The sequence below is a fragment of the Lampetra fluviatilis genome, chromosome 21, assembly GCF_964198595.1.
Source record: "Lampetra fluviatilis chromosome 21, kcLamFluv1.1, whole genome shotgun sequence".
NCBI lineage: Eukaryota > Metazoa > Chordata > Hyperoartia > Petromyzontiformes > Petromyzontidae > Lampetra > Lampetra fluviatilis.
Genome location: NC_136295.1, coordinates 1337726 through 1363952, shown reverse-complemented (window position 1 = coordinate 1363952; position 26227 = coordinate 1337726). Strand labels below are relative to the sequence as shown.

The window sequence follows — 26227 nt, the reverse complement described above, 5'->3', positions numbered from 1 at the left end:
GCGAGAGCAACACAGGTAACAGAGAGGGGTGATCGTCTCTGTGTGGTGGCCTTAAATAGACAGAGGGGGGGGCGGAGGCAGAGAGAGGGAGGAGGGTGAGAGAAAAAATTAGCATATCAATGAGTGGTCAACAGACGTGGTGCTGCGAATGCGATGGCACGGCAAGCAAGCCTGAAAATCAGGAGAAGGACACACTAAAATTAAATAACCTAGTAAAATATCGAAATGTAATGTAATACAACACAGAGGGTCGGTCAACACACAATTAACGCATAGCCTGGTTGATTACGTATTTCAAAGATTGCTAAGTTAGAATTTAAGTGTGAACAATTTAAAGAGAGGACACAGGCAGAGAAAACAAGTCGCCAGAGAGAGAGAAAAAAGATAAGCTTAAAACTTCCCCGTAGAAGTGGTTCAATCTTAATTTTAGAACTTTCGTGACTGCAGGAATTATTATTTGTTTCTTTCGGTTAAGTCACATCTAAAGATAAAATAATAAATTAAATTAAATAATAGAATACGACGTTTCGATTGCAACACAAGCAATCATCATCAGGTATAATGAAATAATGACATAAAATCTAACCAGAAAACTATAGACAGACATATTAGCAGACAGATATCACCAAGATACAGATATCTTGATGATAGACAGACATATTAGCAGACAAATATCACCAAGATACAGATATCTTGGTGATATCTGTCTGCTAATATGTCTGTCTATAGTTTTTTGGTTAGATTTTATGTCGCTATTTCATTATACCTGATGATGATTGCTTGTGTTGCAATCGAAACGTCGTATTCTATTATTTAATTTAATTTATTATTTTATCTTTAGACGTGACTTAACCGAAAGAAACAAATAATAATTCCTGCAGTCACGAAAGTTCTAAAATTAAGATTGAACCACTTCTACGGGGAAGTTTTAAGCTTATCTTTTTTCTCTCTCTCTGGCGACTTGTTTTCTCTGCCTGTGTCCTCTCTTTAGATTGTTCACACTTAAATTCTAACTTAGCAATCTTTGAAATACGTAATCAACCAGGCTATGCGTTAATTGTGTGTTGACCGACCCTCTGTGTTGTATTACATTACATTTCGATATTTTACTAGGTTATTTAATTTTAGTGTGTCCTTCTCCTGATTTTCAGGCTTGCTTTCCGTGCCATCGCATTCGCAGCACCACGTCTGTTGACCACTCATTGATATGCTAATTTTTTCTCTAACCCTCCTCCCTCTCTCTGCCTCCGCCCCCCCTCTGTCTATTTAAGGCCACCACACAGAGACGATCACCCCTCTCTGTTACCTGTGTTGCTCTCGCTATGTATCTTGGTGATATCTGTCTGCTAATATGTCTGTCTATAGTTTTCTGGTTAGAGTTTATGTCGCTATTTCATTATACCTGATGATGATTGCTTGTGTTGCAATCGAAACGTCATATTCTATTATTTAATTTAATTTCTTATTTTATCTTTAGACGTGACTTAACCGAAAGAAACAAATAATAATTCCTGCAGTCACGAAAGTTCTAAAATTAAGATTGACTGACTAGTCTTGGGTCTTTCGGTAAAGTCACGTAGATAGATTCAAAGAAAATAACCAAAAATATTTTATTTGAACCTATCTACGTGACTTTACCGAAAGACCCAAGAATATTAATTCCTGCAGTCACGAAAGCTTTAAGTCAAGATTTAAACTGACTGACTTATATGAAATGTGCAAACCTTTCAATATCAATGGACATGGTTAATGTACAGGATAACTGAAGATGAAAAAAACACGAATGTGAAACCCTGGCAATGGATATACCGATAAGCATGGCACAGTGCATCATACTTACACTCCACGTTTTCTGGAAACTGCACATGCACCATCTTATAGGTTTCTAAAGCCTTCTGATAATTTCCTGTTAAGAGACAAAACACAAAATCTATATTAGGCTAAACAGATCGATAAGCATCCATACAAAATAGAGACCAAGCTAAATGAAATAACAGCAAACAATAACGATATGAACATGAATTTTATATATAGAGTATCTGTTAAATATCCTTTAGAGTAGTTTGATGCATGTCAAGAATGCATCGTGATTGATAAGCACGTTCACAAGATTCAAAACCATGGAGTAGAAGTAATATCCAACTTGATAACTACTGTTGGACATTTGTCAATAATAATGATAATAATTTCAACTTGTAACACGCCGCACACATTTACAATCTGCGTATGACGTTTCATCCCGTAATTACAACTCACATCATTAGGAAGGAAAGTATCCTCCCCAAAGAGGTTCGTCAGTTTAACACATAGGCTTTTGCGACCAATATCATCCATAATATAGGGTTTTTTGGGTTAGATCGCGTAATTATGAATGTGTCGTTAAACCCGCCACCACCCGACAGCCAATTAGTAACGTTTGTCATGTAAAAAGAACATGATGATACTAGTTGTAATTACTGGCGAAACGTCATACTCAGATTATAAATGTTGGGGATATGCTGTCCAACAAACCGGTGTACTGTACTAGTGTAGTGACGTAAATGGAGCCACGATGGCGTTTAGCGCCAGCTGCTGTCACAAGAGTGGAACTGTGCGTCTTGAGCCTCTCTCTGGCACCAGAGTGGGTATGGCATGGAAGCGAGTCCTAGGGGGCATGATTCTGGTGACGGTCAGAGAGAGGGCAAGTAAGGACGTGACAGTTTGGGTGAACCCAAGAGGGCACGTGACCGGGACAGGGTAGCGAGGGGGCCCAAAGGGTGACTTGAGAGACACGTGGTGCTCGGTCGAGAACCTTCTGGTGAGATCCAGAAGGGGGCGTGGCCGAGGACGCGCTCAGGAGCATAAAAGGGAGGTCCCGAGAGCAATCGCCGCCGTCTGCTGGAATGGAACCCTCGGTGCTACGTCTCTTTGGTCTTCAGTCATCGGTCGTCGGTCTTTGGTCGTTACGCTCGGCATCGTGGATCAGGCAGTGTGTTGCTGACCTGACCCGTTTATGTAGTTACCCTTTTGGGGTCTAGTAACTGTGTACGTTTATGTAGAAACCCTGTTGGGGTCTAGAAACTGTGTATGTTTATGTAGTTACCCTGTTGGGGTGATATAATAAATGTATTGCCTCCAAGTTCAAGTGTGTGACTCCGTGGAACCCATCTTGGGCGGGGCTGCTGCCACGCGGCCGCCGGACGCCATCTTGGGCGGGGCTGCCGCCACGCGACCGCCGGACGCCATCTTGGGCGGGGCTGCTGTCACGTGGCCACCGGACGCCATCTTGACGGAGCCGCGTACTGCGCGGAGAGCGGGATTGGAGACGCTCGAGGCCTCGGACATTCACCACGGCCATCGCCTTCCTCAAATTAAAGAATTTGTCGCCGGGGGCGACTGGAGGGCGTTCACGTGGTGGTTCGAGTCAGCCTTTCGGTTGGTGCGATGGACGGAGGCAGAGGCGCTGGAGGCTCTGCCCACGCTGTTGGATGATGTCTCCTTGGCATTCTTCCGATCCATCCCGGCGAGTAAGAAGAAGACGCTGCGTGACGTTTTCACGGAAATGGCGGAGTTCTACGAGCCGCCGATGGCGGCTACCCGGAAATTTATGCAACGTCGTCGAGGAGCAGAAGAATCGCTCTTGGCTTACCGAGGGGCGCTGTTAGCGCTTGCCATGGCCGCCTACCCCGATTCGTCAGCCGATCTCCTGGATCCTCTCATCCTTTCCAGAATGATTGAGTTAGCCCAGGAACTAAACATCTCGTTGCCGTGTGCGGCCACGAACCGCTTACGTCCCGATGGGCGGCGCGCTGCTTGGACGCCAAGTTCAACCTTAAACGCTGGGATCAGATGGCGGCATGGACGGAGGATCCTGAAATAGACGGTCCACCGTTGGGTTGGTCTCCATGTCGGGTCATCCACGGCTCCAACGACTCCAGCGACGACGAGGTGATGGCTGCTGTTCCTCGCTGGGTCCCGAAACGCCGGCCGCGCGAGCAGCATGATGGGGCCAGACGACCACGAGCGGGGACCGGGGCGAGCGACCGCCGGGCGACGGCGGCCACGTGTTTCAAGTGTGGCCCGGTATTGCCGCTGCCGACTTCAACCTTCTCAGCTCCCGTCGGGCCGGCTTCCATCTCCTCCACCGGACGCGGATCCACGGCACCCTCGGGCAAGTCGGCGCATATCGGACACCCGGCAGGTCTTGTCACATCACCCATCCACTCGCACACATGTTTGCACTCCGGAAGGGGGTTGTGGATCACCTGTGTCGATGCCGTACTCGGTTACACAATGGAATAAATTGGCCCGTAGGGTGGTGGCAGCCGCGTCGGGGTCCTCGACGGTACGGGGTACCATCGATGGGATCGATGTTCGTATTTTGGTGGACACTGGCGCGTCTGCTACCATAATTTCCGATGTTATTTTTCATCTCCTGTCCATTCCTACTTCGCGGGTCCGACCGGCTAACGACGCGTGCGTCGCTGCAAATTGGGGTAGCATGGGTATTTTGGGGCGAATATATGTGCGTATTGCTATAGGGAATATCACCGCGGAGGGACCAGTTTTGATCTCACGTTAACTGGCCGTCTCATGCCTATTGGGCACCGATTTCCTTCGCCGCATGCCAGTTAAAATACTCGTCAACCAAGGTTGCTTGAAAATGCCAGGGGGCCGTAGAATGTCGTTCCTGCTGTCCCTGCTGGGCCGTTCGCCCCCAGGGAACGCTGTTAACGCGATTGTTGCTGCCACGATAGAAGTACCATCAGGCTCACAAATGCTTATTCCGCTGCGTTACCGAAAGCGATTGGAAGCTGCGGACGGTGCGACGGGTGTGCTGTTGTCCCTGTCGAATTCTGTGGCAAAATCCTTTTCCCTAGTGGCGGCTCAAACTATCGTTCGGCCTGGTCAGGTCCCGTTTATACAAGTGTTGAATGGGGGCCCGGACCGGGTCGTCGTCCCGGCTGGCTCGGTGCTGGCTCACGCCACTACCGATTTTACCAGCTTTGAGGGTGAACCACCCACAAAAATGGCCGCTGGCGGGCCACGATCCGATCGTTCAGACGATCGATGGATCGCAGATTTGTGCGGGGAAAATACGTCCTTGTCGGCCACGCAGCGGAGCGCCTTGCATTCATTATTATCGGAGTACGCTGACGTTTTCAGTAAAAACGATTTGGATCTGGGGACCTCACTCTTGTCGCACCATATCCACACCGGTGCGGCGGGACCGATTTGTATGCACCCGCATCGCATGAGCCCTGCAGAAAGGGAAGACGTGCGTGGCGCGGTGGACGACATGTTGGCGGCCGATATAATTTTGCCATCCAACAGTCCTTAGGGCGCGCCGGTGGTGCTGGTTAAGAAAAAGGATGGTGGGACGAGGTTTTGTGTAGACTTCCGCCAATTTAATAAAATATCCGTGGCGGACGCATACCCCTTGCCACGGATGGACGACTCGTTGGACACTTTGTCAGGGGCAAAGTTTTTCTCCACCCTCGACCTGTCATCTGGGTTTTGGCAGCTGCCCCTCGATGACGCGTCAAGACCGAAAACGGCGTTCCGCACGCCACAAGGCCTCTGAGTTTAACTGCCTACCTATGGGCTTGAATGCGGCACCGGCGACGTTCCAATGCCCGATGGAACCGGTGCTGGCAGGGCTGCAGTGGGAAAAGTGCCTCATATATTTGGACGATATCATTGTATTCAGCCGCACTTTCGAAGAACATCTCCAACGACTGGAGACTGTCTTTCGGAGGATGCGCTCGGCTGACCTAAAATTTAAACCAAAAAAGTGCCACCTTTCGCAATGATCCGTCCGCTACTTGGGGCACATCATCAGTTCTGACGTTGTGTCCACGGATCCTCAGAAAACGGCGTGTGTCCGAGAGTGGCCCACGCCCATTTCGGTGGGCGATGTATGGCGGTTTATAGGGTTCGCATCCTACTATCGCCGTTTTGTTAAGAATTTCGCGACGCTGGCTAAGCCGCTGCATGTTCTGACGGGGGAAAATCAGAGATTTAAATGGGGCCCGAAAGAGGAGCGCTCTTTTCAATCTCTTCGGGATCACCTGGCCACCGCGCCGACGCTCGACTACCCAGACTTTTCCCAGCCGTTCATCCGTGACACGGATGCTAGCGATATCGGCATAGGAGCCATTTTGTCGCAACGGAAAGACAGGGTCGAGCGAGTGGTGGCATACGGTAGCAGGGTTCTGTCCCCTGCCGAGACGCGATATTGCGTGATGCGACGGGAACTGTTAGCAATATTCTTTGAAATTAGAACCGTCCAGTCAATTGGCTCAGTGGTTAGAATCATTGCAGGAGTTTTCCTTAAATATCACGTACCGCAAGGGTACTCGCCATGGCAACGCGGACGCTCTCTCCAGGTTGCCCCCGACTCCTCCCTGCGCCTGTCTGATGGGTACGCACCGCTGTGGGGCGCTGCCTACCTCGCCCTGTCCGGTTATGGGGGCGATGTCGAACGATGAAGGCCAGGATGTACCCGTTGGCGCCGATGATACGCTGCATTTGCCGCACTCCGTGTGTCTACGCGAGCAGGAGGCTGATGCCTCTCTGGCTCCGCTGCGGGAACTGATCGGGAAACCGAGATCTCATTTGGCGGGATGGAAATGGCAGATGTTTCGGGGCCAGGCGGGATTACTGATGTGTACGGATGGATTGTCTGACCGTTCACGCCTGGTTGTGCCGACATCCCTTCGCCACGACCTGGTCCGCGCTCTGCACGCCGACAAGCTGATGCACCTCGGCGTGCAGAAAACATTGGCCGCGATGCAGCAGGATTTCTTTTGGCCCGGCATGACAGCAGATGTCACTAACTTTATCCGTTCATGCCATGATTGTGCAAAGAGGAAACCGCCTCGTCAAAATTATATCCCGCCCCAACGTTCGATCGAGGTATCCCGTATTAATGAGCTGGTTGCTCTGGATATCCTGGGCCCATTCCCTCCATCGGCTAGGGGAAATAAATACCTTTTGGTCGGGGTCGAATATTTTCTCGCTGGCCTATGGCCTGGCCTTTGCCTGACCAAACGGCCTCATCCATCACCGAGGCTTTCTTGAATGGATACGTCATGGATAAAGGAGCACCCGAAGGGCTGCTCACAGATCAAGGACGTAACTTCTCCTCCAAATTGCTCAAAGAAGTGTGCTCTGCTTTGGGTACAAAGAAAATCCGCACTTCCCCTTACCATCCGCAAACGGATGGCTTGGTGGAACGATTTAACCGCACCCTTTCGGCCATGCTTTGTCACACGGTCAGTGAAAAACAAACCGATTGGGACTTGCACATACTGGGCGTCCTGGCGGCATACTACATGGTTCCGCACGCGTCCACAGGATATTCACCATTTTTCCTGATGTATGGCCGTGAGAATGTACCCCCGATTGATGGAGAAACAAGTGGAGAAACAACCGTCCCCCCCTTCCCTGCCTGACCACGTGCGAGACTCGCTTAAACGGGTTACGGAGGCATGAGAGGCCGCCAGATGTACGACGGCCCGTACACAGGCAAGGAAAGGGAGGTATGCGCGTCGATCGCGAACTGATATGCCTTGGTCGGTGGGCGATATGGCATGGCTCCATTGCCCTCAGGTGCCAGTGGGTATGTCCCCTAAACTGCACAAGCCTTGGCGGGGGCGTGTGAGGCTGGTGGACATTCGGAATCCCCAGAGTGTTCGCATCCAGTACGGCCAACGTCATTGGTATGTCCATTCCTCGCGGCTCAAGCCCTACGTTGACCCGCGTGCTGGCCCTTCATCTCCACTTGTTGACCTGCGGGGGCCGGCGTGCTGAATGTGCCACTTGCCTCGCCCATTGATCCCCAGCGGGGCTGTGTTATACCCCCCGCAGATGAACAGGTTCTGAAGGACGACGAGACCACGGACGTTCCACCTCCAACGGGGCCTGTCCCAGATACAACGGAAACCGAAACTTCTTCTTCTCCACGGCAACCACCTCCTGCTGAACAGTCGGAGAGGCAACCACGAACGAAAGGAGGAGAGGGTCCGGCGTCGCGTACGCGGTCGTAGTCTCTCCCATTTCGCTAATACTGCTTGCCTTGCGGTCTGTCACCCTGGTGTTACTGCGCTCCAGGGGCGCCCTAATATATGTCTGTTGTTTAATGTTTTACATTCCTCGGCGCGTTGACCCCTACTCCCCCTTACCTTGTTAATGCGTCTTAGACGCCCTAAGATTTATTCAAAGGGATTCGGCCTGTCACCCCTTTTCCCAGCCGAGACGGCTGACTTTTTACACCGGGGGGGGGGTGATGTAATGTGAGGTTATATCCGGGTCGTTGACGGATTACAACTCATCACGATGATTGGCTCTGCCGGTCCTGGTCCATAGCCAATGGGAAAAAGCCTAGGAGCGTGGCCCTGACGTAATGGAAAGGTGACAGCTGTTTGTAGAAGATTGGTTCTGCTGGCTTTAGCCACAGCCAATGGGGAGACGAGTCAGGGGCGGAGTCCCGGGAGCCTACGATGGAGTCTTGAAGATTCCATAGAGGCTAACCAGGATTGGTGGAAACGTACCACGTGACCCGGGTATTAAATAGGGGTGGAGACGAACAACACGTGGTCAGAACTGGAACGAACAGAGGAGGAGGCCACGCAAGAGCGGAGGTCCAAATTTCCACGTGACTACGCGCGTGTCTCTCTCTCTCTATCCCTCTCACGCTGCCTGTCAGCAGCGTGAAGGAATGCTGTAATGAAAAGTAAATAAAGACTGGATTCCAGAAGTCGCTTCAACGACCTTTATTACATTTTTATAAAATGATGTGTGTCTTTTGATACGATAAGCAAGTACAGCACCACGTTATACTGATTTTAGGAGATTTCAATGGATAAGCAGGTATTGTACGATGAATGTGCACGTGTGCTAGGCGAGCATAGGATAATAAAAGCAAACAGGATGGAAAAGGGTAGGTTACTGAAACAGTCATGGGAATGGGAACCTAGAGGTCAGATACCAAGGGGTGGGAGAAGATGGCAACCTTCACACAGCCTTCAATGTTAGTGCTCAGCACCACCGACACCATCACCAAGTTGGACTGATGCACTGGTAAAGAGCCGCTCGGTTGGAAAAGCAACCACAGTAGCGCCGTATGAAAAAAGAAGAGACAAAGGAAAAAACATAAAGCCTAATGGTGGAACACTGAGAGAAGATATTGGAGGTCAGGTGTTGGCTATACTGGAGCTATGCACGATTAAATCTAAATTGAAAACTCGTTTCTTTTGTGTTTTGTTTGTTGTCCTTCCCCCAGAACCCTCGATTAGCATGGTTGGCTAGATACGGTGTGAAAGAAATTCAATATACTTAAATACAGAAACAATAGCTGTAGGATTGCGTACAAGAACACTATGAAGAGATATGGTGGCACAGACGAGATTGGCTGTAATGGCGTTTTGAAAGAACTCTGATCTAACCTCGCAGTACAGTTTGTTTTCCCATAAAGTGGTAGTAGTTGCGTTCCTGAACAACACCGCGTTATGTAAAAATTGCGTGATAATAAATAATATATAATATAGGGTAAAGCACAGTCCGCGATAACACGTGAGATGCATAACACAGGCTGAACAAAGACTGAGGCGCGTGGGTAGCATCTAGAAGCATCAGCGGCACCCCACGTTGTGTGATGCTACGCCGAGGCAGCCGTACAAACCTTTATTCCTACTGGCACGACGTAGTTCCGTTCACTCAATCGCGTTATAGCCAATCCGTATGATAAAAAACGTGTTTCCTGATATATTTGTCGCGTTATGAAAACATAACGGACTGTACTCACCGCTCCGCCGATAGCAGCTTGCCACCATGAGGCGCCACTTCACCTGCGTGGGCCTAGAGTTGGGCAACGCAGAATCATCTTAACGAACACGCTGGCGGGTCCTGTGGGTCTATTTTACAAAGTCTGAAAGAAGTATCTTTAATCCAATCAGGGTTTACATTAAGAATTATGGTATTCGTCACCATGCATAGAAATTAGAGCATGGCATTTCCAACTTAAAGTTAATTCTGACCACTTTGGGTTAGATAGTTATGGTCTCATGTCGCTAAATGTTTCTAAAGTGATTGAGTATTTTGTGTTTAGCCGCTTTCATTCATCGACAAAGCTGGTGGGCAGTTACATAACTTGTTCCGTATCTGTCCGTAACACCTACAATGTAGAAAAAAACTTCCAAGTGCCGCCAAATTATTGCGTGATCCCAAACACTGTCAAGTTAAACATGCCATCATCTGGGTATGCTTGGGACTGCCATATTAAAGTTATAGTGAAATGCTCACGGACTACTCACAGCCCTGTTCTGCCCCTTATCAAAACGTACACTGCTACACGCAGATTAGAGTGCTTGGTTTGGTATGGTATGGAAGGTTCGCAGCACTCGCCGACACATCACCAGTGCTCATTAACACTCACCAACAGCACTCAGGAACTCTCAATAACACGGTAGATGAATAAGAGTACATGCAACACATGTAGTGAAATGGCATTAATCAACAATTACATGTGACTTCAAACTGTTGCTTCTGGTGGTTGTTGGCCACTGCCCCATGAGTAATTGGCATTTAGGCAGTCCAGTTAAAGGATGCTGGAAAATATGATTGATCCTGAGAAGCAATCAGTGGTAGCAAGCAGAGACAATGGCAATACTTTATTGGGCTCTATCAGGGTACCCCGTGGCCTAATGTGTCACAAGTAGCCTCTGTTAGAGATATGTTCACGGTGGTGGTAAGATGCATGCTGGTGTGTGTACTTACTGTATGAGTGCCGCCCTCTCAAAGTATTGGATGGCCTTCTCACAGAACTGGGAGTCGATGTAATAGGCTCCGAGCCACTCGATCACCTCAATGTCACACGGGTAATGACGGTACGACTGCACACAAGGCACACGGGAAAGGGGATTGACATCACAGATTGCAAAAAATGTGGTTATATACGTACATATGTTTAAACTGATACGTGCACAGTGGTAGTGGTGCCGCATGCGAGTGCAGTTAAGTCACGAAAGTGAGTTGTGAAAGCTTTTCGTAACACTTGGTCCATATTGACTCCTCATCGTTGTGGTGCAGGCATAAGCACGTACTAGCGGTGGGCAATTGTGTGTCGGCACCTTGCGCTAGGTGGTCATGCTTCCAGTTGCCTACGAAATGTTGCCTCTTGCTTCATCACTCACTTAAGAAGTTCTCTTGTGTTTAGAAACACGCAATGAGATTATTTAAATTATTTTGCTGCTGTAAATGTCCAAATGATAAGCCACTTTGTTGAGTTGTCATTTGTGGCCAGGTCACTTCTGAAAAATAAGGAAACATCTCAGTGGGCTTTGCTAGGAAAGATGGGGATGGTTTAGTTTATTTGTATGTGTAGCGGGTTCTTTGACGAAAGAGACGTTGAAGTAGAGGCAACACTATTTATTAACACTTAGCCACGTTACAGCTTCACACTCGAAGAGGTAACGGCCTCTTCACCCGCTGCTCTCAAGGGAGGTATTCCCAAGCTAACTCGCCTACTCCCCACCTATACCTCGACCCTCCTCTCAAGGAGGCTACCTGACCTGGCCCAGCCAAGGCGCAGTTCTCGACCACCAGCCACACGGACCCGGCCCTTACAAGGACGTCGGTCTCTGAGGCTCTGGTGTCGCACCACTGGCTTGCTCTACCCGGCCCTTACAAGGGCAGCGGGTCAGAGGAGTCCCAGGGTCTAGCTAGCTGGACTTCAGTCTTCAGCTGGTTCTTCTGGCTTCGGCTTGTCAGTACTGCCCCACTCTCTCAGGCTCCCGCCTTTTATACAAACTCCCCACCGAGGGGCAGGGCTCTGTGGGATCACAGGACACCCCGCAGCCCCCACCCGTTGGGAGGGGTGCGGGGGATCCAAGCACCCCACAACCCCCTCCCCCCGGGAGGGGCCCCGGCGAGGAATATCACGATTGCCCCGTCCAGGTAAGTAATGGGAGTTAGCCGGAGCTGGTGTGCGTACGTCTCAATACCACCATTACATGTGTTTCAGTGATTTATTTACTTTTCCTGTACTTTGCACGACTCTTATGTTTTTGTACTGTTTGTCGTTGTAACGCCCATACTGGACATCTGTGAAAAAGAGCTTTACAGCTCATCGGATTCCTCCAGGATAAATATTAGGATTCTGATTTGTATTCTGATTTACAATTTGCCATACCTTTTAGTTCTGATGCTAGAAACTATGAATACATGAATCCCCCGCTATACATAAGGGATGCGTTTCTGGGAAATGCTACTTTACTCGAAATGACTTCAAGCGAACTATAATTTCCCGTAGACATGGTGTTAAAGTCAGGGGTTGCTTTCCTATCTGACATTTATGCAAAAGTAAAAATGTGACTAAATGTCATTGTCTTGCCTCACGGCAGATGGGGAGCGTACGTTCACAGGAAGTTCCTGTTTTTTATGCTAATTTTGGTCACGTGACCAGGAAGTGACGATGTTAGATTTCCACTGTATCACGCGGGCGTCGGCCATTACACAGATAAGTCAAGATGGCGGCACGCATCGCATCTCAGTGAGACCACAGCCGCACTTGTCCATTGTGGGAGCTTAAGAAGCATTATCTGTAAGTTTGTTTATATTCCTATAATATTGGCAATGCTGTTGTAATGTTGGAATGACCGTTATAGTGATGTAAATGCCTTTATAGTGCCGTTAAGTTGTTGTAGTAAATACGAGGCCTAGTTAGTAACGAAGCCTGCGACTTTCCTTATTGTGGATGTTACGTGTGATTTAGTAGGTCGAGTCAGACTTGTGCCTATGTTGCGATCCTGAGAGTAAAGATGACGAAGTATCTCATCCACAGTTTAGTGTTATGTGTAATGCTGTACATTTGGGGTGCAGTGGGATGAATACACGATGTGCCTGTATGCAACGCACCGGCTTGTGCTTTGTCTAGTTGTTCAGTGGTAATGTAGGGGCCTGGTCCGTCCAGGATCTATTGTTATCTAAGACAATGTTCTGATGCTGTGGTGTTCATTGTGTTGGTGTTTCCGGATTATAACAGATGCTGTATCTGTGTTTTCTCACCAGTTTTACCTTGTTACAATCAATAAATGACGATTGGAGTTGGACGTTCATCCTGGCTCCGAGGGTTTATTGAACGCAAGGTTATCTACTCGACTAGCGGTGCAACGCAGCGCACAGCGAGGCCGAGATAGTAAAAAGATATTCTTCTTGAAGCTCCCAACCAGTGCTGCAACCAGCTCTCTGCAGCCAAGTAAAAAGACAGCCTTCTTGAAGCTCCCAAGAAGTGCTGCAGCCAGCCCTGCAGCAGTAAAAAGATACTCTTCTTGCAGCTCTCAAGCAGTCAGCCTGCAGCAAGAAAAGAGCTCTCAAGCAGTCAGCCTGCAGCAAGCAACCAGCTCTCAAGCAGTCAGCCTGCAGCAAGCAACCAGCTCTCATGCAGTCAGCCTGCAGCAAGCAAGGAGCTCTCAAGCAGTCAGCCTGCAGCAAGCAAGGAACTCTGCAACGAGTCTACATTAAAATCGTGCTGCTAGCATCGCAGCATGTGTAATGCGGGCGTAAGCGACCTTCCGGATGTGACGTCACGAGGAGGCGGAGCCAGGTGACGTGGGTGAAAGGTAGGGGGTCCTTAAGCGGGTAAACCGGAAGGAGAAGGCAGTCGGGGTGTGAATGGAAAGGTGTGGGGCCACGCGGGCGTACGAGCCGAGGGGGCACCGTCAGAAGCGGGAGCCAACCCTGGGAACAGTAGGGAGCTACTGGGAGGTGTAAAGCTGCAGATAGAGATAGGCAGTAAGGCTGTGTGTGAGGGGCAGCGGGGTGGCTGCCAAGAGTCGCAGGAGCGACGAGAAGGCGAGACAGCACGAGGCTGTCAGAGCTGCAGCAGGAACAGCCAAGGGAGCTGTGTGAGAGTACAGCAGCGGAGCTGCTGTGGGGCTGCAAGAGCGACAAGAACAGCAGCGGGGCTGCTGATGTGGACTGGAGTGACATCGGAACCAGCACAGAGAGAATAAGAGAGACAGCCGTGTGGGAACGCAGTACGGACCGAATAAAGGACACTGAGCCAGAGATCGTGGTCAAGTCTTTTATTACACATGGAAAGCCACAGTTCAGCAGGGAGAGATACTGAAGAAGGTGATTTAAGCAATCCAGGACCTCGCATCCTGCCTCAAGAGGACCAAGGGAGTTCAAGGCCCCAAAGAGAGGTCAGGTTGACACAAAGGGCCTTGGAAAGCTATGATGCTGAGAAACAGGACCTTGATGCCAGGATACAACGGGCATGGGATCGGGTTGAAGCAGATTCATCTGAAGCTTCAAACGCCTCAGACACAGTGGCCTCAATTCAGCGGGCCATCCAGCGAGTGAATGTGAGCAGCTCAAGCTACAAGCTCCTGGCAAATAAATACATCTCGCTCCTGATGAAGGTGAAAACAGATGAGGGCATTGAGGGAGTGCGCAGACAAGAGCACTTCCTCGAACTGCTCGATGATAATGTGCAGGCAGTGATACAAGATGCAATGGACCGTGTGGAGGGCTTAAGAGAGACACGATCTCAGCACTCTGTCTCATCCAGGTCCACCACAAAATCTAAAGCCTCAGCACACTCAAAGACATCATCTACTAGTATGGCAGCAGCCAGGCACGCGCAGCAGCAGAAGCAGCAAACGCCCGTATTGCCTACATGGCTGAAGAGGAAACCATGCTAATTGAAAAGGCCCACATACAAGAAGAAGCAAGCATAGCAATTGCTGCCGCACGGAGGAAAGCAGAGCTCGCAGAGCAAGAAAGTATATTAGCAATTGCTGCCGCACGGAGGAAAGCAGAGCAAGAAAGTATATTAGCAACTGCTGCCGCACGAGAGCAAGAGAGTATATTAGTGGCTACTGCTGCACGGAAGAAAGCAGAGCTTGAAGAGCAAGAGAGTATATTAGTGGCTACTGCTGCACGGAAGAAAGCAGAGCTTGAAGAGCAAGAGAGTATATTAGTGGCTACCGCCACGCGGAAGAACATTGAGCTGGATGCTAAGTTAAGCACCCTACAACTCAAAAGGGAAGCAGCTGCTGCAATGGCCCAGGCAGAGGTGCTCGAGGCAGCAGCCAACCTGGATAAGAAAGATAATTGGAGTGAGTTTGGCAATCAGATACCTGTCAAGGACCGTGATCAACTCACCAGAAAAAATATTTTGGACTGTTCTGAACAATGCATCAATGCTCCTCCACCAAACGATACTGAACAAAGGGTGGACGTTCAGGCATCGCCATCTCCACACCGAATGAACATGAATGCTGTCTACAGGAATGGTGGAAATGCATATCCTGCCCTGGCAGTTAGTCGCCAACTCAGCGTCGCGCACGTGAGGTCAGACGTGGATGCACCAAGTCAGACCCACATTCCAGACAGTCACATAAGGGGATCCAGTCAACGTGATCGAAACGCTTTGGGCCCACAGTCCAACGCCATCGCAAATGACGGCATGCAAGGCAATGCAGCAAATAATAGCACCTCACAAGCGCCAATATGGACACACTCTGGATCAGCAGGACTAGGGGACTTTGCTAGGTACCGGGGTCACCGCGAACTAATCAACACAGGACTCGTTAAGTTTGATGACCACTCTGAAAACTATCGAGCCTGGAGATCTACCTTCAGGAATGCAATCCGAAATGCAGACATCTCTGCAAGTGAAGAACGCGACCTGTTGGTGAAATGGTTAGGAAATGAGTCTGCAGAGTACGCAAAGAGGATCCGGTCAGCAAACATTGACGACCCCACCTCAAGCCTGCATGCGGTGTGGGAGAGGCTCGAGGAGTGCTATGGTAGTCCAGAAACCATTGAGAAGGCTCTCTTCAAGAAGTTGCAGAACTTTCCAAAAATCTCTGGTCGAGACAATAAAAGGTTACGGAGCTTGGAGATCTTTTGATGGAGCTTGAATCAGCCCAGGCTGACCCCTACTTACCAGGTCTCATTTTCTTGAATACATACCATGGCGTGAACCCCATCGTAGAGAAATTGCCATTTGATGTGCAGGAAAAATGGAGAACAGCGGGTTCAAGATACAAGTCAGAGCATCAGGTTGCATTCCCCCCATTCTCTTTTTTCTCAATGTTTATCCGCAACCTGGCTAAGACTAGAAATGACCCGAGTTTCATGTTTGGCACCACGGGGATTTCCAGTCCAGATCTCCCAAAAATGGAAAGAACGATGGCGAAACGAGGAACAGCGAGAGTGCCAATTTCCGTACACAAGACTGAGGTCTCTCCTGCGACATTCGCAAACTCCGTCCAGGCAACCACCACAAAGAAAAAGATAGAGGATCCAGAGAAGCAATGCCCATTGCATGATAAACCTCACTCCCTCCAGAAATGCCGTGAGTTCAGGAGGAAGCCATTGGAAGAGCGGAAGAACATTCTGAAAGAATTTGGAGTGTGCTTCAAATGCTGTGCTTCTACAAACCACCTTGCAAGGAATTGCAAGGCAGATATCAAGTGCGAGGAATGTGGCAGCGACAAACACGCAACTGCTCTGCAAACATTTTACTCGAAACCCAGTGGCACTAAGGCTTCCGATCCCGAAGCAGAGCACGGCGGGGAGCAAGGCGAGACCGCCGCACTCACTTTGTCAATCACAACCAAATGCACAGAAGTCTGTGGAGAAGGCTTCAAAGGAAGATCTTGCTCAAAGATATGCCTCGTCCGAGTCTATCCCAAAGGACATCCTGAAAGGGCAGTAAGGATGTACGCCATAATGGACGACCAGAGCAACAGGTCTTTGGCAAGGTCAGAGTTCTTTGATCAGCTAAGTGTAGGTGGGAATTCCGTTCCATACACGCTCAGAACATGCTCAGGACTGATAGAGACAGCGGGAAGAAGGGCGAGCGGCCTCATGGTGGAAACCATAGATAGCACCATGAAGCTAGCCCTTCCTACGGTGACAAAGTGCAACGAGATACCGGACGACAGGAGTGAGATTCCCACGCCCGAAGTTGCACGTCACCACCCACACCTGAAACCCATAGCAGAGTTCATCCCGCCATTGGATCACGCGGCACAGATTTTACTTCTGCTCGGCAGGGACATGCTGAGAGTCCACAAGGTTCGCAACCAACGCAATGGACCTCACGACGCTCCCTACGCCCAGAGACTCGACCTAGGATGGGTCATCATAGGTGACGTTTGTCTCGATGGAACACACAAACCAGACCGCATTAGCACATTCAGAACAAGTGTGCTCACGAATGGACGCACGTCACACTTCAAACCGTGCCCCAACAACTTCATGCTGAAAGAGAAACTCGGCGAGAGAAGTCAAGGCTGTATCGTGCAGACTTACGAAGAAACCACCATGACTTCGCTTGTACATCCACCGTCTTCGCCGGAGTTTGTACCTCCACGTTTCTCAAAGCCAGCCCTGACTGATGGGAAGAAGACTAAGATGAAGCTACTGCTCGTCGCTCTGCTGGTGGTCGTGGCGGTGGTCGCTGCGGCCGTGGCCTCTCCGTTCCTGTCATCCGAGTGGGAATCCTGGAAGGAGTTCCACGGCAAGGCCCCACAACCGGAACATACCATCCCAAGGCTCGAGCTGTGCGGAGCCGTTCTTGCTACAGATGTGGCGGAACTGATCTTAGATGAATTGGACATCAAACTGGATGCGGTCAAGTTCTACACGGACAGTAAGGTCGTACTAGGCTACATAAACAACCAAACCAGAAGGTTCTACACCTACATTAGCAACCGGGTGGAGCGCATCAGGAGATTGACGCAGCCGGAGCAATGGAATTACGTTCCAACTGACCAGAATCCAGCAGATCTCGCAACTAGGTCCGTCCCTGCATCTCTGCTGAATCAAACAATCTGGCTGACGGGTCCAGCGTTCCTGTTACGACGTGACGGTGGCCCATGTACAACCAAGGAGACCTTTGGACTCATAGAGCCCGATTCCGACAAGGAGATTCGTCCTCAAGTGACAACTTTCGTAACAAATGTGCGACCAAGAAGTCCACTGAGTCCACACCATTTTGAACATTTCTCTAAATGGACGACGCTCGTGCGAGCGATAGCACATTTAACGCATATCGCAGACTGCTTCCATCGCCCGATGAGAGACACCACTGGTAGCTGCAATGGATGGCATCACTGCACAGTGCCACGCACTGAAGACGAGCTTTCCAGAGCAAGGAAATCAATCTTCCGCTGTGTGCAACAGGCAGCTTATGCAAGTGAGATCAAGGCCATCAACAAGGGAGAAGACCTTCCTAGGGTCAGCACCCTCAGGAAGCTAAACCCCAGGATGGACAAAGACGACTTGCTCAGGATCGGTGGTCGGCTAGGGAATGCAAAATTAGATGAGAATGAACGAAACCCCCTCATAATCCCAAGCCAGAGCCACATCGCAATCTTACTCATGCGCCACTACCACGAGAAGGTCAAGCACCAAGGTCGGCACTTCACAGAAGGAGCAATCCGATCTGCAGGGCTGTGGATCGTTGGAGCAAAGAGGTGCATCGCCAGCACAATCCACAAGTGTATCCGGTGTCGTAAGCTACGTGGAAAACAGGAAGAACAGAAAATGGCAGACCTCCCAGCCAATCGACTCAGTGTGGAACCTCCCTTCACCTCTGTAGGGATGGACGTGTTCGGACCGTGGACAGTCATCTCTCGCCGCACCAGAGGAGGGCTCGCGAACAGCAAACGTTGGGCAGTGCTGTTCACCTGTATGAGTACACGAGCAGTGCACATCGAAGTCATCGAGTCCATGGACTCTTTGAGCTTTATAAATGCACTCCGGAGATTCTTCGCCATCAGAGGGCCAGCCAAGCAACTCCGTTCTGATTGTGGAACCAATTTCATAGGAGCATGTAAGGAGCTTAAGATCAATACGGAGAATGTCGAAGATGATTCTGTCAGGAAATACCTTAGTGACCAAGGCTGCACATGGATCTTCAATCCTCCCCACTCTTCGCATATGGGTGGAGCCTGGGAACGCATGATCGGGATTGCTCGACGCATTCTCGACTCCATGCTATGTGATGTCGGGTCCACACGGCTCTCTCATGAGGTCTTAACCACTCTCATGGCCGAGGTCTCAGCCATAATTAATTCAAGACCCCTGATCCCCGTCTCAACCGACCCGGAGTCACCATTCATCTTGACTCCTGCTACACTTCTTACCCAGAAGACAGATGTGCTCACGGCACCTACCGAGGAGGCCAGCACTGCAGACCTCTACAGACGTCAATGGAGACAAGTGCAGAGCTTTGCAAACACGTTCTGGCATCGCTGGAAAAACGAGTACCTTACGACACTCCAAGTGCGCAACAAGTGGCAGTCTAACAGACCAGACATCCAAGAAGGCGACCTCGTTCTACTGAAGGACAACCAAGCCAAACGGAATGAGTGGCCAATGGGCCGCATCCTCAAGTCGATTCCAAGTGCCGATGGAAAAGTTCGAAAGGTCCAGGTTATGATTGCGAAGCAAGGTGTCGCAAGAACTTTCATCAGGCCCATAGTCGAGATAGTACTACTTCTCTCTCGCAAAGATATGGACAAATAAGTCGACCCGTTGAAGTTGTTATACACTTTTGTTTATGAGATAGGAAATAATTGGTGGTATCTCCTAGATACCAGACGGGGAGTGTCTTGCCTCACGGCAGATGGGGAGCGTACGTTCACAGGAAGTTCCTGTTTTTTTATGCTAATTTTTGTCACGTGACCAGGAAGTGATGATGTTAGATTTCCACTGTACCACGCGGGCGTCGGCCATTACACAGATAAGTCAAGATGGCGGCACGCATCGCATCTCAGTGAGACCACAGCCGCACTTGTCCATTGTGGGAGCTTAAGAAGCATTATCTGTAAGTTTGTTTATATTCCTATAATATTGGCAATGCTGTTGTAATGTTGGAATGACCGTTATAGTGATGTAAATGCCTTTATGGTGCCGTTAAGTTGTTGTAGTATATACGAGGCCTAGTTAGTAACGAAGCCTGCGACTTTCCTTATTGTGGATGTTACGTGTGATTTAGTAGGTCGAGTCAGACTTGTGCCTATGTTGCGATCCTGAGAGTAAAGATGACGAAGTATCTCATCCACAGTTTACTTGTTATGTGTAATGCTGTACATTTGGGGTGCAGTGGGATGAATACACGATGTGCCTGTATGCAACGCACCGGTTTGTGCTTTGTCTAGTTGTTCAGTGGTAATGTAGGGGCCTGGTCCGTCCAGGATCTATTGTTATCTAAGACAATGTTCTGATGCTGTGGTGTTCATTGTGTTGGTGTTTCCGGATTATAACAGATGCTGTATCTGTGTTTTCTCACCAGTTTTACCTTGTTACAATCAATACATGACGATTGGAGTTGGACATTCATCCTGGCTCCGAGGGTTAATTGAACGCAAGGTTATCTACTCGACTAGCGGTGCAACGCAGCGCACAGCAAGGCCGAGATAGTCATGAAGTGTACAAAATTTTAATTTTAATGGTAAGGCGGCCGGGACACTTGAGTAACATAACCATTGGGAAAGATGAGGCTCTGATTGGCTTAAGGGGAAGGTTCAGGGTGAGAATTTTCAAGAACCGTAGAGGGAGAGGAGCAAGGGGGGGGAAAGGGAATGTGGTCGGGGCTCTCTGGGGACTCTGAGTGTTACGCGTTACGTTACCGGCTTGCAATAAAGAGCCCTTATTACCGAGCAAAGTACTGGGAAGACTCCAGCTTGTTCAGAATGCAGCTGCTAGTGCTTACATGTACACCATTCCGTGAGCACATTACAGCAGTCCTCTTATCTCTTCATTGACGTACCGGTCAAATTTTGACTGGTTTTTAAGGTACTGCTATTAACCTATAAGGCTCTAAAAGGGCTCACCCCCATTGCTTACAGGAACTACTACATTTATATAGTCCATCAAGGTCCTTAAGATCTTCTGATCTACAACTGCTCAGCACTCCCAGGTCTAGGTTGCGCTCTTTTGGCGATCGGGCTTTTGTTATCTTGGCACCCATGCCACTTGAAATCGGGAAATCAGAGTCAGTAGATATATTTAAATCTGCTTTGAAAACCCATCTCTTTAAACTGGCCGTCCCTCTTTAGTTTGGTCAGTTGGCCCTGCGTCTGTTTTTATTCTCTGCTTTTCATGCATTGTGCACTGGGATCCAAGGATGGAACACGCATGAAACATTTGCATTATTATTATTATTAACGACGTGTCCCAGTCCTCATTTTACACACGTAAGGATATCATCGCACAGGAAAAGACAACAGCTAGCCAGATCGTGGGCTGGCCATATTTCACATTGAGCTGGACCAATTACTGCATAGAAAAACATCTGTAATGTATTTTAAATACTAATTTTTTTTTTTATTATAAAATAATAACTTGCACAATATATAATTTAGAATATGTATGTACTCTAATATGTACAATAAAATGCACAAACACTTGCTTAATTTTGTGTAATTTGTAAAATATGTAATTGTGCGTGAATTGTACTTATGGTAATAGTTAGTGGTGGGGGAGAGGTAGTGGGCGATGGTAGGGAGGGGCTGTGGCACTGTGTAAAGAACACTATAAACACTTTTTATTTTATTTTACCATGTAAGGCCCACTGAGCTATATAGCTATTTTTCAGAAGCGACCTGGCCACAAACAATAGCGCAACGAAGTGGCTTAGCATATGCGAATTTACAGCAGCCAAATGCTCGAAACGCATATTTTTTAATGTGTAGGGAAAAACCGGAGGACCCGGAAAAACATTCAAGTGACCTCAAGGAGACATGCAAACTCCAAATATACAGGCGTCAGGGTCAGGATCGAACCCACGACCTCCTGCATATCAAGTGAGAGAGTTAACATCTCGCCACTGCAGTGTCCCAGGACATAACTACAGTACTGTACTGCACAGATACCGCAAATGTGATCATTTGGACTGTACACTGCACACACTAACATAAGTTTGAGTTTATTTGATTTGTTACACAGATGGTCCCAATTAGTCAGTTGCACGACTGTTTTACAAGGGGAATCCATAGTGCGTGAGCAGCAACAACAGATACATCAAAATTGCAGAGAATGAGAAGAGGGTCCCCTGAAGGAGTACCATTCACTGTAGTGTACCATGTACTGTCGAGCACAACATACTGTACTGTAGTGTACCATAAACTGCAGAGTACATGTGGTTTTGCTGTTTTTATTACATTTCCATTTAAAGTGTGGCTGCGAGCAGACCTTTCATATATCCAGACCAGGGCTCCCCCCCCCGCCCCCTATTGTCTGGCTGTCCAGGGTTTTGACTGGACACACAAATGTCTGGTAGCGGTGTGGTGAGTGTGCACACCTCATAGTGGTACTGCAGGGCTTGAGACTTGTCCCCATCAGCGTCGTAGACGTCTCCGAGGCGGGCGAGGGCGTGCGGGTCTGTGGGCACCACTGTCACCAGCTGCAGCAGCCACTCCGCTGCTTGGCCTGCTTCCTCCAGTGCTTCATATCTGCAAAAGCATTCCCCAATAAATGCAAAATTTCTGCTCTCCATTATACATATAGTTTTGGCGATCTGTGCCTAACGCATGACACTCTGTATGCTGTCTGTAACACCGGTGCAGGCTACTTGACGCGAAGACAGTTCCAATCATTCCTGCATTTGCTATCACTGTCAATAAGTCACAAGGACAGTTTTTTTTAGCATGTTGCACTATATCTCTAAGAACCTGGTCTTTTTTTCCCACGGACAACTTTGTTATGTTGCTTTGTCAAGATGCAAAAACCCAACCAACATCAAAGTACTGATTCAACAAAATTAATCTCAAGGAAAACTTTTGGGAGATGATCGTCAATTTACACCAAATGTGATATATAGACATTTTTTTATTAAATAAATTCAATACAATCTTTACATTTTAGTCTATTTTCATTAAATATTTACACCAGTATATATATGGCACTGGGGCCTAAAATAGCTCACCTGTCAGGGTCCAATCGAGCTCCCACAATTCTACATTGTAGATTTACATGAAAACTCATTTGAAAACTAATTTCTTGAAAACTGCTTTGTGTGTTTAGTTTTTTGTCCTTCTCCCGTACCTCCAATTATCACTGCTGGCTACGTATGGTGCGAAAGAAGTTCAACATACATAAATGGCAGGAAAGGGCAGCGGAACCTCTACTTTAGTCCACGGATGGTGACCCCACTGATGTTTTTAACCAACACTAGAAATGTAACCATTTTTTCAATTGAATCAAATCAATTGCTCTGCTCGCAATACTGTACATGCATTAAATTGTTTGTGTTGTGTGGAAGGTGAGTCTACAACAACCAGTAACATAAAGTTAAAAATGGAGGCTTTCACACCTGATAGGCCCACAGTGATGACATCACCTTTACTCCCCTATTTAAGACCGAAATAGGAGGACTTCTTCACAATTCTGGCTATTGCCTGATGAAGCTGATTGTTGTAATCACCAGTGAAACGTCACAGTACTCGAATGTTGAGGGTTTACTCTCCAACACACCGGTGTGCTGAAGTAGTAACTAATTTGCACGTTTTGTTTACGTTACTAATTGGCTGTGTCGGGTGGTGGCGGGTTTAACAAGATTTCTATTTACATGATCTAACCCCCAAAAAAACTTGCTATGACATACAGCAGACCGAAAGCATCCATCAGACCTCCTGTATACTACCTGGAGGTCAAGACAGTACTGTTCTAAGCTTTCGACAAAGGAGAGGCAGTCTCTCTTCTGCAAAAAGCATTCAGACATTTTACAAGAATGCCTGGGGTTTGCCCAGAAGAAAAGATCATTACACGCTCAGTTTTCATCTTACCCTATTCTCTGGGAAAGTTGTTGTGGAGGGTTTACTGTTATCAACCAGGGCACATTAGATAATTTGATGGGTGTGGCCTTTACATTACCTTCTTACCCAGGTGATGGCCTAGGTGGTCGCTGGGCGACCTCAATGCTTCAGACAAATTAGCCATGTATGTTTGCCGTCACAACTTAAGCACTAGGTAAACAAGAGCCAACCCAATACCTTCTTGTATGTTGTACTGGTAATGTTGTACTTATCCTCATAAATAGTGTTTCAAAAGTGTGAGTCTAAGTTGTGGTTATTTATTTTAGTCACATTGTGTGGGTGGATGTGGCTGAGGGTGTGAGTGTTCTAGGGGAGTGGGAGTGCAGTGGTTACCCCACTGCACTGCGAACCGAGCGTCCCGAGTTCGATTTTCACTCACAGCCAACATGCCACAAATGAACCACAATACTTTGCTGATCTCATCAAGGAGCATAAACCATCACGTGAACTCCAGTCATCCTCGCAGTGGCTTTTAGCTAGCATCGAACAAAGATGGCCACCGCATTGCGCACCTTCAAATGTGCTTCTGTGGCCATATGGAATGCTCTCCCTACCGATATTAGAAAGCCACTAGAGCGATGCACTTTTAAATCATCTCGTTTGAAAACTAATTTCTGAAGAACTGCTTTTTGTGCTTAGTTTGTTGTCTTTCCCTCGCACCTCTGATTAGCCCGGTTGCCTACGTATGGTGCGAAAGAAGTTAAACATACATACATCGGTGAAGACTATCTGAACCAGTCATGGGCCTCCCCTAGGTCGACTCAGCCTTAAATAAGTACCTGGTGCAGTGTGTAAACATCAACACTGTGGAAACAATCGCAACCGGGCGTGGTATGAGCCCACCACCCTCTTTGCCCGCTCTTTCGGCCTTCATGGTTTGCTAGCTAACAACACTTGCCCCAACAGTGTATTAAAGAGGCGAGATGGGGGTTCTTTGTGTTTTGTTACATGCTGGCGATGTGGTGCATCACTGGAGGATGGTTGCGCAGGATGGAGTGCAACTTGAGAAAGCAGTCGAGCGCATCCTGGAGACGTCCAAGATGCTTGTGCGCCAGGCCTGCACAATACAGCACAGCGTCTTCACACACGGCAGCAATGCCACATCACGAACAACTTCACAGAGCATTGTTGTACACAAAACCAGTGGGTTACGTTCATCTCTGAGGGTGGCCGTGTTCCTGAGCCACAGGTGGAAAGTACACACTTCCATGGTACGTGCTGGCCTCTCCATAGAACCAACAGTGTGGCATAGCGAAGCGGGCAGCACGGTGACCTGATTCTTGAATATAATTGACATGTAGAATTGTAACAATTCATTGAATCACTGGGAAGGAGGTTGCTTGTTCAATCCAACACGCTTTATGTGGAGGGTGCATTTCAATCTCCATGAATGAGCCCCGCTGATTTCTATGTCAAAAGCCAAATACACCTCACCATTGTCAGAATAGAGAAAACAAAATAGGTTTTTATTTAGGGTAGGAAACAGCATTTCACAATCTGCTCCACTGAAACAACTATGGAAATATGGAGTCAGCTAACACGACCGGTGTTGTGTTATCCAAGAGTGAAACAAAAGTCGCGTACAAAGAGTTCAACGAGCAAAAGAAAACAAGTGTTGGAGGAGCACAGCTGAAACAAACAACAAAGGAGGAGATGGAGCGATAATATTAGCTTATGTTCAGGAGTTAGGATGATGGCATCACAAGACAAAAAGGGATGGTGTTTTTTTCTTGATTAATTTATTTTAATTTTTACCAAGTAAGGCTCACTGAGCTTCATAGCACTTTCTCAGAAGCGATCTGTCGATCACAAATGATAGCTCAACGAAGTGGCTTCTCATCAAGTGGAAATTTAAATCAGCCAAATACTATAAATGAATGTTATAAATGTTTAGGGAAAAACCGGAGGACCTGGAGAAAAAAACCACGTGACCACGGGCAGAGAGACAGACATGCAAACTCCAAATATACAACAGGCGTCAGGGTCAAGATCGAACCCACGACCTCCTGCATACCAAGCAAGGTCATTAACATCGCGCCACCGTGGTGCCCCCGTGATTATGTGGTGAGACCTGAATCGAGCATTCAATTAATTTCAACTTGTAACTTGCACAGTTTTTGCTTACTCTGAAAGACAGAGAATGACTCGGAGGTTCAAGGAACCACAGACACGCGGTAAAGGCAGCCAGGCGGTGAACCGGCACCAAATTCCCCCCAAGCTCTGTCGTCCTCTATATGAAAAAAGAAACTAGAAACTAATTTTTATTTTACAATGTAAGGCCCACAGAGCTATATAGCTCTTTTTGAGAAGCGGCCTGGCTATAACAAATGATAGCTCAACGAATTGGCTTATCACGTGGAAATTTATCGCAGCCAAATACTCCAAACGCATGTTTCTAAATGTGG

At 48.2% G+C, this 26227-nt stretch overlaps 1 protein-coding gene across 3 annotated transcripts in view; it reads right to left on the bottom strand.

Annotated features, from left to right (window-relative positions):
- IFT88 (intraflagellar transport 88) overlaps positions 1-26227 on the bottom strand; it is a 106392-nt gene that overhangs the window by 19304 nt on the left and 60861 nt on the right. For all 3 annotated transcript variants that reach the window (XM_078865835.1, XM_078865836.1, XM_078865837.1), the window contains exons 18-22: positions 24771-24879; positions 22310-22460; positions 10759-10874; positions 9788-9840; positions 1841-1906 (exon numbers count right to left, since the gene is read on the bottom strand). In XM_078865835.1, coding sequence (XP_078721961.1) covers positions 1841-1906; positions 9788-9840; positions 10759-10874; positions 22310-22460; positions 24771-24879 — 495 coding nt within the window. The remainder of the gene's footprint in view (positions 1-1840; positions 1907-9787; positions 9841-10758; positions 10875-22309; positions 22461-24770; positions 24880-26227) is intronic.